At 41.2% G+C, this 13,434-nt stretch overlaps 2 protein-coding genes across 3 annotated transcripts in view; one reads left to right on the top strand and one right to left on the bottom strand.

Moving 5' to 3' along the window:
* brat1 (BRCA1-associated ATM activator 1) overlaps positions 1-8,975 on the bottom strand; it is a 33,601-nt gene extending 24,626 nt beyond the window's left edge. The window contains exons 1-5 of one of the 2 annotated variants that reach the window (XM_080206315.1): positions 8,913-8,975; positions 6,637-6,786; positions 4,639-4,793; positions 2,322-2,469; positions 322-733 (exon numbers count right to left, since the gene is read on the bottom strand). In XM_080206315.1, the coding sequence (XP_080062441.1) occupies positions 322-733; positions 2,322-2,469; positions 4,639-4,793; positions 6,637-6,763 (842 nt within the window). In that variant the 5' untranslated portion in view covers positions 6,764-6,786; positions 8,913-8,975. Of the gene's footprint in view, positions 1-321; positions 734-2,321; positions 2,470-4,638; positions 4,794-6,636; positions 6,787-8,512; positions 8,887-8,912 lie in introns of those variants that run through there. The other variant, XM_080206317.1, reaches the window with a different exon arrangement.
* Positions 8,976-9,404: 429 nt separating this feature from the next.
* eif3ba (eukaryotic translation initiation factor 3, subunit Ba) overlaps positions 9,405-13,434 on the top strand; it is a 36,807-nt gene continuing 32,777 nt past the window's right edge. Inside the window, exon 1 of the mRNA XM_080206314.1 lies at positions 9,405-9,560. Within this exon, the coding sequence (XP_080062440.1) occupies positions 9,443-9,560 (118 nt within the window). The 5' untranslated portion in view covers positions 9,405-9,442. The remainder of the gene's footprint in view (positions 9,561-13,434) is intronic.

The raw sequence follows: 13,434 nt of genomic DNA, 5'->3' as shown, positions 1-13,434 counted from the left end.
ATGGGTTTTCCATCTAAAAAACAATCCAATTGGAATGTAACAAATTCACCATGTCTCTCTCTCTCTCCATCTTTAGCATGTTTCTTAAACCTACCTCTTTGACCATGATTTTTCTCATCTGCCCTAATATCTCATGTGGTTCAGCATTAAATTTTGATTTCTAACACTCCTGTGAAGTGCATTGCAATGTTTCACTCAAGGCAGGATGTAAAATACAAATTGTTGTTAGTTCTGGAAGAAAATGCAGCAAATTTCTGCTAATCACAGCTTCACCAGATTTATTTTTGTTGCCAAAATATGAAATAGTTCTTTCAGACTTACCTGGATATATTCAGGAATAGCTCGGCTAATGGTTGACCAATTCCAGTCAAGTCGCCCTTTAAAATTAACTTTATACTTTCTTCTATCCTCGGCCATAATGATATGATGACAACCGGATGGCTGCTTCCAGAGACCTTGGATAGTAGTTTCAGAGCCTGCTGGACATTGGAAGTGATATCAGACCCCAGGAAATCTTCAATGTGCGCAGTAATTGCACAGACACAATTTGGCCAACCCACAGAATGCAAAGTGGTGACTGTGTCAGTTAACAGAACTTGGCTGCCATTCCCCAAGGAAGCAAGTTCAGAGCGTTGCAAAGAGAAAGACAAAATATTTGCTAAAAGTTGACAAGCTGTCGAGGCCACAAATATGCTTGGATCCTTCTGAAGCCGTATAATCTCATCAATGCAGTCTGTTGGCAAAACGAGAAAGTAAATATAATTCTTTGTTGGAATTAGAAACAGAATAATATAACAAGTTTTCTGATAAAGTGCAAATTCAAACAGAGTGCTAGTTTTAAAAATACAGAATTTTCTCGTGATGCCCACTACAGGAATCATAGCAGGAGGGACATGGACCACGGGCAGCGATTTCTGGTCTTGGGATGAGTGTGGACAGAAAATCCTGCCCATCGTTAAATACAAAGAACATTTATGAGTTGCATCTCACTGGTATTGAAAACTTTTACAGCAAATGGAATGGGTCAGCAAATTTAGTGAACTGTTTGCCTAATCGTAATGCTACTCGTGACCTCCCCAAATCTGTAAAGTAGAAAACACCTGAGGTAAACTTTGCCGCTCTGGCAGGCACTAAGAACAATCTGAATCTGGTGGTTTTGCCCAGTAACTCGAAGCAGAAGTGTCAATGCCAACATTGTATATAGACAAGTGTGCTATATGCTCAGAGTGGAGGAATACAATTTCTCATTGCTATCCTGAATATAGACCTTCTTTAGTCTTCAGGGAAAAATCGCACAGCCAGACATAAATGTTGTATTTTGGCACTTTCACATTCTGGTATGTGCACAAGTTTTGTTAATCTGCTGCTGTCAATAATGTGAAATCAGTTCCACAATTTAATATGGGACAAATTTGATAGAACTAGCCAATCAGGTTTTGTAGAACTATTTTCTGATGCCTTTCCAATGACAGGAATATGACACAGATCTGATCCAAACTTTAAAAATGATGCTGACAAAAACACAATTAATTAGCCTTTGTGAAAATTCAAGGACAACGATTATACATTGGTGATACAAGATAAAATAGGTAATAGTTAACAGTCTAAGTGACAGCACAGAAGGTGGCCAGAAATAGACAGAGACAACCTCCTAAATCTGTGCAGATACAAAATGCCTCTGCTTTCTCAAAAGACTAAGGAAATTTGGCACATCAGTTACGACTCTACCAACTTTTACAGATGTATCATAGAAAGCATTCTTTGTATCACAGCTTGTTATAGTTCCTGCTCTGCCCAAGACTGCAAGAAACTACAAAAGGTCATGAACATAGCCCAATCCGCCACACAAACCAGCCTCAACAAAGCAGCCAGCATAATTAAGGACCCCATGCACCCCGGACATGTTCCCTTACACCTTCTTCCGTTAGGAAAAAGATACAGAGGTCTGAGATCATGTACCAACTGACTCAAGAATAACTTCTTCCCTGATGCCATCAGATTTTGAATGGACTTATCTTGCATTAAGCTGATCTTTCTTTACACCCTAACTATGACCGTAACACTACATTCCGCACTCTCTCGTTTCCTTCACTATGAATGGTATGTTTTATCTGTATAGTTGTGACAATAATAAATCAAATAAAATGATAGAACACAAGGAATTACGACTCCAACTTTTCCTGTTAGTTTCAAAATTTCACTACCCAATACCAGAATTTTTTCAGTGATCTCAATAACATTTACAATAGAAACTGAGTGGATACTTTAAGAGAAAGCATATTTGCCTGTAAAAATGGATTTGAAAGAGTTTAAGTGATTACCATATTTACAGAGAAATTGAATCACAGATTCATGCTGCAGCATATTTTGGATCCCCAAAAGCCATCCACACCGTACAGTTGCTTCCTCCCATGTTTCTGCACCAAGACTTGTTGGATTCCCAAACAGGCTGCTCATAATCCCATCATTCTGGAATAACAATGACATTGAAATTGTAGCATCAGTTCTGTTGAATAAATTACAATAAAAATTCATTACTTTACTGAGCAATCCCCCGCTCCCCACCAGCTAATTTTTCTTCAGCAAATTTAAAAATTAAAAATCATCACCAAGATAAGTATAATTGCATACAGGTATCAACTTTCGGTGGGGGGGCGGGGGGAGGGTTACCATGACCACAAACTGAATTGGACTAGCCATTTAAATACAGTGGCTATAAGAGCAGATCAAAGGCTAGGAATCCTGCAGTGAGTAATTCCCCATCTGACTCTCCAAAGCCTGTCACCGTCTATAAGGGACAAGTCAGGAGTGTGATGGAATACTGCCTGGATGAGTGCAGGTCCAAGAATACTCAAGAAGCTTGACACCCATCCAGGCCAAACAGCCAGGTTTGATTGGCATCCCATCCATAAATATTCTCTCCCTCCACCACTGATGCACAGTGGCAGTGTGTATCATCTCCAAGATGCACTGTAGAAACCTAGACAGCACCTTCCAAACCCATGACCACTGCTATCTAAAAGAACAAGGGCATCAGACACATGGGAACAACACTAGTTGGAAGTTCTCCTCCAAGCAACTCATTATCCTGACTTGGAAACATATCGCCGTGCCTTCACTGTTGCAGGGTCAAAATCCTGGAACTCCATTCCTAACAGCACGGGAGATGTACCTACATAAAATGAACTAAAGCAGATCAAGAAAGCAGCTCACCACTATCTTCTCAAGGGAAGTTAGGGATAGGCAAGAAATGTTAGCCTTGCCAGCAGTGTCCACATCCCATAAATTAATTTAAGAAAAATCTTATGGATCTGACTAAATCACAGCCTAACCTGACATTTTTTCTGAAAGTTACATCCCTTCCTAAACCATCGCTACAAAAACTGACATAGTACAAGAAACTTCTGATGGGGAGAACACTATTCAAATGTGACTTCCTTTAATTTCATGTTAATACAAATCAGTAGAACATCAGGTGAACAGAGTACAAAGGAGGTGCTGCTCTGTAAAAAACTACTATGACTTGTGGCTTTAATCAAAGTAAAAAGAAGCACTTACCAGTTAGTGATGCAATAATGCTTGGTTCATGGCCATGCTGAATTATCAACCTGTTGTGTTAGCACGCAATAGCTTGTAGTTATACAGGGCTGTTAAACTAAAAGATTCTGAGGCACTTGAAAGGGGCGTTATCAAACAAAATTTTACACTCTGCCACATATGGCAGATGATCAAAAGCTTGACCAAAAGACACATTTTAAAGAAGTGTCTTAAAAGGGGGACAGAGGTAGAGAAGCTTAGGATAGAATGTACAGAGTTTAGGTCTTGACAGCTGGAAATGCAGCCATCAATGGTGGAGCGATTAAAAATCGAGTTTGTGCAACAGACCAGAATTGGAAAAAAAGCAGTTATCTCTGAGGGTTGCAGGAAATTATAAAGACAACATCGGGACAAAGCCACAGAGGGATTTGAAAATAAGGATGAGAATTTTAAAAACCGAGGTGCTGCTTAACTGGGAGCCAATGTTTGTCAGTAAGTACAGGACTTGGTGTGAGTTAGATAATTGGCAGCAAAGTTTTGATGAGCTAAAGGCTAAGTAGTACTACATGTACATAGAACATAGAACGTTGCAGCGCAGAACAGGCCCTTTGGCCCTCGATGTTGCACTGACCAATTAAGAAAAAAACAATGACCCTCTGTATCACACATCAACATAAAATAGGAGTGTTCATTACATTTCAAGATGCCCAACATACAAAAAAATATAAAGAGCAAAACCAGAAAATGCCAGAACATAGTGGGTCTGGCAGCAAGTGAAAAGAGGTGAGAAAAGGGTCAAATTTTTAAGATATGCACCCTTGGCAAAACAGAACAGTTTTGAATGTAGGTCTCTTCTCAGATTTAGACAGCTCTGCTCTGTATCTTCAGAATTTTACACTTTCATTTTGAATTTCAAATATTTTCTTGGTGTTTCTTTCTTTAGATTTGTACAGAAAGGCAGTTTTTTCTGACTTGACATTTTAACTGTGGCAACTATGAATCATTGTTCAAATTTAAGTCATGCTTAATGAGCACAAGCAAGCAAATTCCCATCAAATGAAAGTTAAAAACTTGAAAATTAATTATTTTCTAATTACTTACCTCTAACTTACAGAAGTAGTTTTCTGAGGCTGCGAAGAGTCCAGTGAGCCTCATAATGAAGGAGAGGGTGCTGGGATTAAGGTCCCTCTGCTTGGATATATTTACAATTATATCTGTCAGGCATGGAATCCTCTGAAGAACATACAATTCGGTTTCTGAGGGGAGCCCAGAAAAGAAAAACAAATATGAGTAAAATCTTACGTAGATTTAACGTCCAATTTTATTACTATAGTTTATAATGCTTCTTTATTTAATGCCTGTGTCAATATTTCCCCAATTCCTGAAGGTACTGACTCCTTGCAAAGATTCAGTCTCAAGGGTAATGATTCCTCTCTGGCAAAGTGTGTGCGGGTCATGTCCACAGTATCTGCCTGCTATTTAGTCAGTGGGACATCTCAGCCAAGACCAATTCAGAGCCGACACATGAATAATTTCACTTTCCAACAGGAATCGTTAGATAATGATCAGGAGGTCAGATCTGTCTATTTTCTTCATTCGTACCCATCTAACTTCTTCTACCTGAGGCCAATTTTAGCACTATCCTGGCTGTCAGCCACTGACTCAGCTCATGCTCAATATGTAGTCTTATGCGTTAGTTACTCTACCTTAAATCAGTTGTAGCAACAGGGGAGTCTGCCATCTGTCTAATGGTGACACAATTTATTATGCCAAGGACATTCCTTAGGAAACCAAACTAGGGCAGCCAGCCAGATGAATGAGAATGGCAGATGAAATGATAGATCACCTTAACAAAAGTCCAAAGCTGTCAGTGAGCACTTTTCATAGAATCTCTATGGTGCGAAGAACAAAGAACAACCCAGCACGGGAAACAGGCCCTTTGGCCCAACGAGCCCGCGCCGCCGCATCTTCCTACACCTACCCTGCCATGTGTGTACGTGAGTGGAACCCCTAATGTAGCCAGATTCAGGGGAGAATAGTGTCAATTTGGTACAGAAGGAGGCCATTTAGCCTTTCGAGTCTGCATCGACAACAATCCCATCCAGACCGCATCCCGTAACCCGAGATATTTACCTCATTAATCCCGCTGACATAAGGGTCAAGCATGGCCAATCCACCTATCCTACACATCTTTGGACAATGGGAGGAAACTAGAGCACCCAGAGGAAACCCACGCAGATATGGGGAGAATGTGCAAACTCCACACAGATAGTGGCCCGAGGTCAGAATTGAACCCCGGTCCCTGGCTGTGCGAGGCAGCAGTGCCAACCACTCTGCCACCATGCTGCCCTTTTGCCTGTGGAAATAATGTCTCGATTACCAATTCAGAACTGTTTTTGTTACCTGAAGGTGAATGGATCAAGCAGAAATAGTCATGGAATCCCCACGGTCCAGGAGGAGGCCATTTGGCCCATTGAGTCTGCATTGACCACAATTCCACCCAGGCCCTATCCCTGTAACCCCACTTATTTACCCTGCCAATCCCCCTGCCACTAAGGGTCAATTTAGCATGGCCAATCCACCTAACCCGCACGTCTTTGGACTGTGGGGGGAAACCAAAGGACCCAGAGGAAACCCAAACTGACACGGGGAGAACATACACTCCACATAGCCAGTTACTGAGGCTGGAATTGAACCTGGGTCCCTGGCACTGTGATGTAGCAGTGCTAACCACTCTGCCACCATGCCGCCCATATCTTAAAAACCATCTTTCACTCAACATGATCAGAACTTGCATTAATTTGCAACATTAACCCAGTTCCTCTTAGGTGCACGTCTATCATAATTTAGAAACATCACTTAGGGGGAATTCTACATGATGACTGCTGTGGGGATTTGGGTGCATTGGGGTAGAAGAAATATTGCTGCAATAGGCTAGACGACAATTGCTTTAAAAGTTCAAACCGCATCATTCTCCAGTACTAATTTACCTTGGTCTGTGGAAAGAAATTGTATGAAAATGACAGAAATCAGATTAATTTCATATTCCATGCTGGTTGAGTTAATTGTGTTTTTTAAAAAAACTAATTATACAGTTACCGTTTTTTGTTATTGCCTGGAAACAATCAAGTAGCTTCTCCAAACAGGTATCATCTACAACTGACTGCCTGCTGTCTCCTAATACTGCACAAACACGGGGCAAAAGCTCCACATAGTCGCTTTCCATTCTCCAAGTATACCAGAAATTCTCTGGGAAATGAAAAAGAAAATGTAAATCCTTGTACTTTTTATCGTCTTCAAATATGCCTCAAATATTACTAACAGCTTTAAATACACTACAACTGTTAGCTCATACCTGCTTAACTGAAACTGCAGAAGTTATATTGTCTCAAAGCACACATTCAAAAACAATTAGTCAAATACCATTTAATTCATATTTATCTCTTCAATATTGTGAAATATTTACATATTTTTGTAATTATGGTGATTTCTTCACATCAATTTTGTCAAATATCAAAATATTTATGTATTCCGGACACTCAACAAGTGAGGTATCAACTTTTTTTTTTACAACTCATATTCATTAATAAAAGAGCAAAATATCGCTTGTCTGAAAAATTGAAATAAAACAGAAAGAGCTGGAAATACTCATCAGATCTGGCACCAACTGTGGAGACAAAGATAGATTTGACATTTCAGGTTGATGATTCAGTTTTGACAAAGCGTCATCGACCTAAAACATCGTTAACCCTTCTTCTCTTTCCAGAGATGCTGCCAGATCTTCTGAGTATTTGCATCATTTTCTAATTTTTTGTAATTTGTATTCATTGTTAAATTGTGTAAATAAAATGATAAAATGGTGAGGGCGATTGATGGAGAACATTTAAGAATCAAATATACCTTCAGCCAAATATAAAACATTTATAGACAATTTGATTCAATGGGAGACCAATAATGGTACTGCCAATTAATTGGGAGAAATGCATGCATTCGTTTAGAATTTTTGGCAGAAAAGTTGCCTTTCTTTTAAATTTCAGAGCTTTCAAAATGTGTACATATATAACGAAAACAAATGGCAATGTAACAGGAGGCATTAAACAAATGTTCTTAGTGTAGACAAAGTTTATATACATGCACAGTTAGGCAATGAGAAATGAAAGGGATATTGGAGGAGGGAATGAACAGACCAAAATTCCAGACAAAGAGATAGGTTTTATGAGAGGATTTGAAAAAAAGAGGAAGATTGCAAGGTGAGTAGCGGGGGATAGAAACATGAGGACACAGTGGTAGCCCAGAAACAGGGGAATGGAAGGTACAGGCCTCAGCGTATTTTTGGGGAGCAGACCTCAGATTGGGTGGAATGGGGTTGCAAAAAAATTGAAGATAAATAGCATAAATATCCAAAGGTTCTGAAGAAGGCTGTGATTAAGATTTCTGTGGGGCTGTGGAGTGAGGTAGGAACGCAAGTTGCCAATATTTCAGAGGTAGAATAATATGGTTTTGTAATGGGCCATCTCAACACCAAATTTAGATAGAGGAAGATAACTCTCACAACTTCCATTTTTCAGAATACCTTGGTCCCAAAATGTGCAAAAATGTTTTTATTACAATGTTAAATTAGATTCTAGAAGACAAATATGCACCTACTATTCTGTAAAATGCAAAATAGGAATCAAGAATATTGTTGCAAATAATAAGATTGAATTGAAAACATATTACTTTGATGTCTAATGTATGTCACACTGGAAGAGCTAATTAGCTTTGACAACAAGCAGATTAAGGAAAAGACTATCCAGATGTTGGAAATCTGAAAATATAAACGGAAAACTCTGGAAACACTCAGAAGATCTAGTAACATTTGTGGAGGGAGAAACAGAATTAACATTTCAGGTTGATAAGTTTTAATCAAAAGTTCTAGATTTGAAGGGGTAGTCAAAAATAAGAGTCACTAATAGAGAATTCAGGAGAAACTTACCGAGAGAGCAGGAAGAGTGGGGAGCTCAGTTCAAAGAGTACTTGAGGTGATTAGCATGGATGGATGGTTTTAAAAGCAAGTTGGTTAAGCCCATGAGGGAGAAAGGAATAGATTGTAGCAGAATATACTGTTGGGGTGGGGACATGGAAAGGAAGCTGGTATGCAGCATAGACACTGATACAGATCAGCTGGGCCTAATAGTCTATTTCTGTATTATATAATCTAAACCATTCCATATTAATAAACTACATTACAGAGAAAGACAAGATTAAAAATAGACATTTTCCTGAGATACCCTGTCCTACTATGAGGGAGGGGACCATAAACTCCACTTTCCTGCTCCATCACAACAATAACCGCCACAAAATGACTAGAATTTTTTTATTTTTTAAAACAAAACCTTCTGTCTGAAGTGGCGAGCTGGTTAACCAGGACAGTAACCCAACACACTCAGCGCCATCTCCTTCACTGAGACAACCGATGAGAGAGCCTCCCTCCGACTGGACTAAAACTCACCCAACAGGGGGAACGATGGAATATCCCAGCACAAAAATCCAACAACCGCCACAATTGTCAGTCAGAAATCCGCTCACTTGCGAATAGTGTTTTAAGAATGGTAATATGAAAGGCATAATAGTTTGACAATAGCCGTTTCACTCTAGCTTCTGGCTTGAAGTGAAGGGCTGCGCCCCTCCATATGATTTGGAAGAGGCCAACCGGCCGGGTCCCTCCGGGGAGGCGGAGGGCGACGCGGAGTTGCGCATGCGCACGTCTACCCGAGGCCCGCGCTGGCTACCCCTGGTCCCGCGCACGCTGCCCCCGGATTCGCGCACGTTTACCCCGGTCCCGCGCACGCCGGGCTCGCTCGCTCGCCGGCCCGCCCGCCCGCCCCCTCGCTCTTTCTTTTTCCGGCCGCCGAGCGAGAAGAGAATGAAGGAGACGAGTGACGGCGAGGCCCGGGAGGCTGAGGATGAGATGGCGGAGCTGGAGGAGCCCGAGGAAGGCTTCAGCGACCCGGAGGATTTCGTGGACGATATCTCCGACGATGGTAAAGGAGGGAAACGATCGGACGGGAAGCGCTCGCGTTTGATTGCTGGTGTGGGGCGGGTGGAGAGGGACCGGCGGCGGCGGCTCAGAGCCTGAGTCCATGTGCGTTTAGGAGTGATTGGAGCCTGAGGCCTAGTCTGGGCCTGGAGCTGGCTGGGGCAGGGTATGCAGCATAGCAGGCAGGCCTGAAGCTCCACTTATTGATATGAAACACACAGTTTATCCAGACTGACAATTATTCCTGATAATTTATGTATTTATGCTCCAACATAAAGTGTCTACTTAATATTTTTAAAATAATACACAGGATAATGTCCGTTAAATGGGGATAACTATTCTTTTCATTTAAACCAGAGAAAATACTTCAGTCTTGTTGAAAATATGATTCAATTAATTTCCAGTCAACCTCCAGTTGACGTGTTCTAATATTATTCTAGATAGCCAAATTACAATTTGAATGCAGTGAAAGCACTCAGTTGTCATTGCACGAACTAATGTGGTATACATAATTGCAAAGGCAGAATTAATAATAATAATTTCACTTTAAACGTAGTGTAACTCTTTTGCAACCTGCTTTGGGGGTGGAGCAATGGAATATCAGATCCATTTAAACTCTAATAAAAGTACAGTATCTTCAGTGAGATAAAATAAAAGGTTCATTAGGCTTTATTGTGGAAAAAATCTGCAATAAAATGTTAAAAATTAGGTTTTGTCATGAGTGGGTAGTTGTTAGTGACTTCTTATTCTCTTTGTAAAAATAGGAAATCAAATAAAACTTGAAATCTTCTGTATGTCAGTGATCTTGCAACAGGTTTCAGGTAGTAATACAGGAACTTTATATAGAATCAATTTATGATGCAGGAGGACAAATGACCTGACCAGAAACATTAACTGGAAGTGAATATTGGGTTGTTGTGATATTCCACACAGCTGATGACTTATGGACTATGCATGAGCAAAATTGAAAATGCAGGAATTAATCAAGGTTGGGCGGCATCTGTGGAAAAAAGTAGTTAACATTTCAGTTTGATTTTTCATCAGAACGTCTGTTTGAATCAGCTGTGGCTCGGTTTGTGGCACACTTGCCCTTTCTGTCACAAACTTTTAGATTCAAGTCTAATTCCAGGAAACAAAAATCAAGCTGAATGCAGTGCAGTACCCCCATTATTGCAGGTGTCATCTTTTCGACAGGACTTGAAATCAATGTCCTAATACCTCTATGATACAGGGTACGTCGGTGCAGAGGGACCTCAGGGTCCTTGTGCATGAGTCGCAAAAACCCAGCCTGCAGGTGCAGCAGGTGGTCAGGAAGGCTAATGGGATGCTGGCCTTCACAGCGAGGGGGATTGAATATAAAAGTAGGGAGGTCTTGCTGCGGCTGTATAGGGCACTGGTGAGGCCGCAGCTGGAGTACTGTGTGCAGTTTTGGTCGCCGCACTTACGCAAGGATATTTTGGCCTTGGAGGGAGTGCAGAGGAGGTTTACTCGGCTGATACTGGAGTTGAGGGGGTTGAGCTCTGAGGAGAGGGTGAATAAACTAGGCTTGTACTCGTTAGAGTTTAGAAGAATGAGGGGAGATCTCATTGAGACGTATAAGATGATGAATGGGATGGATAGGATAGAGGTGGAGAGACTCTTCCCGCTCAAAAAGGACAGTAGGACTCGGGGGCACAGCCTCAAGATAAAGGGGGGAGCGGTTTAGAACGGAGTTGAGGAGGAACTTCTTCACTCAAAGGGTGGTGAATCTCTGGAATTCTCTGCCCGTTGAAGTGGTGGAGGCTGCCTCGCTAAATATTTTTAAGACGCGGGTTGATGGGTTTTTGATAAGCGAGGGGATTAAGGGTTATGGGGAGAGGGCGGGAATGTGGAACTGAGCCACGACAGATCAGCCGTGATCTTATTGAATGGCGGGGCAGGCTCGAAGGGCCAGATGGCCTACTCCTGCTCCTATTTCTTATGTTCTTATGTAACATCCCTGACACTCTTTTCAAAGGAGGGCAGGAGACATACCCCAATTGTCCTGGCTAATGGTTATCACTCAGTCAACATTGTAACATTTTTACATATTATCTGGGTGTCATCACATTATTGTTTGTGGGAGTTTGCTGTGTACAAATTGGCTGCTGTGTTTTCAGTGTTACAATGGTGGCTGTTTGGCTGTGAATGGAATGAGATATCTGGTGATCATGAAAAGTGAAAGTCTCTTGCTTCAGGTTTCCAGCAACTTCAGTATTTTGTTTTCTCGCAAATAGAAATATTTGTGTGACATGTTCTTTTGTGGTGATCTAGCTACTCCTGTCATCAAGGCATATTTGATTTAATTTATTAATTTTAATTTGTTGCATATGTTGTTCAGATTGCAATGTGCAGTGTATCCCCACCCTCTACTTGTATCCCTTTAATCACTTTGTTTCCCATTCAGTCTGGTAGTCTGTCACTGAGATTGCCTTGTTAAAAGTTACAAATGCTATCTTTGCAACTCGTGTATTATCCTCCCTATTTCCTTTCTGTGGTTGACATGTCGTTGTCTTCTGACTTTTATGGTTGATTTCCATAGCTATAACCATAGCTTAGCTCCATAGCTCCTGTCCTGTGCAACAAGCACATCTAAAGCAATGGCCTCTGTGCGTCCCCACTTTGTACTTTTTTAAAAATTCTCCCTTATTAATGTATTTCCTCTTGTTGACATTGCTGTCTGTGCTGGCGACATTCAATACTCTTGATTCCATGCCTGCATCAGTATTTGATGAGCTGCCTGGTGTCAATTAATGGGTAAACCCAGATAGTCACCAAATGAATATTTCAAAGATCCATACCGTCATGTTTGTCCTCAACTCCGTTGGAGTTTAGAACGATGAGGGGGGATGTGATAGTGACGTATAAGATAATGAAGGGGATGGATAGGGTAGAGGTAGAGAGATTCTTCCTGCTTAGAAAGGATAGCAGGACTCGAGGGCACAGCTTCAAGATACGGTGGGGGGGGGGGGGGGCAGTTTAGATCAGAGTTGAGGAGGAACTTCTTCACTCAAAGGGTGGTGAATCTCTGGAATTCTCTGCCCCTTGAAGTGGTGGAGGCCACCTCGCTAAATATATTTAAGTCACGGGTAGATAGGTTTTTGATAGACAGGGGAATTAAGAGTTATGGGGAGAAAGCGGGTAAGTGGAACTGATCCACTTCAGATCAGCCATGGTCTTATTGGATGGCGGGGCAAGCTCAAAGGGCTAGATGGCCTACTCCTGCTCCTATTTCTTATGTTCTTATGTTCTCAACCTAAAAGTAATGCCCACCTTCATCTCCTCCCTGCTCCTCAACTTCTGTTGAATCGAGCAATCTATTTCCTTGATATCATAGTTAATCCTAAATTGTGCTTCAAGCCTATATATTGTGCGTCCCATGGACCACTTCCACAACATCTATCCTTTCCTTTGTAACCATTGCAAGTGATAACTCACCCAAAATGTCAGCTCCTTCATGCTCAATTTGTCCAATATTTCCTCATTGGCTTCCTATTCTCGTCTTTTGGACGCTGACTTGTGCAATTTGAAGTGAACTCACTGGAAAGTTCCTTGGAAGAGGTGGGAAAGATTACCAGTATACATAATAGCTTCTATTGCTTACATTTATGCAGTATCATTCCACAATATTTACCAGACCATAAGACGCACCAGGATTTTAAAAGGAAATGTTTGTTATTAACATTCAAGAGACGATGGCAATTTTAGGTGGCTGTTTCCCACAAAGGCAGTGCATCATGTGGTCCAATGAATACGTTACTTGTATTTGTATTCAATGTAAAATGTCAATAAATCTCACGATTTGGGTGAGTTTACCAAAATTGATTCGGTCTGAATACAAGCTTTTATGGGAGGGCTTC

This window comes from Carcharhinus amblyrhynchos, chromosome 18 (genome assembly GCF_965287045.1).
Source record: "Carcharhinus amblyrhynchos chromosome 18, sCarAmb.v2.hapA, whole genome shotgun sequence".
In the NCBI taxonomy this organism is placed as follows: Eukaryota; Metazoa; Chordata; class Chondrichthyes; order Carcharhiniformes; family Carcharhinidae; genus Carcharhinus; species Carcharhinus amblyrhynchos.
The sequence above is the reverse complement of the archived record's forward strand: the minus strand, read 5'-3'. Positions and strand labels throughout refer to the sequence as shown.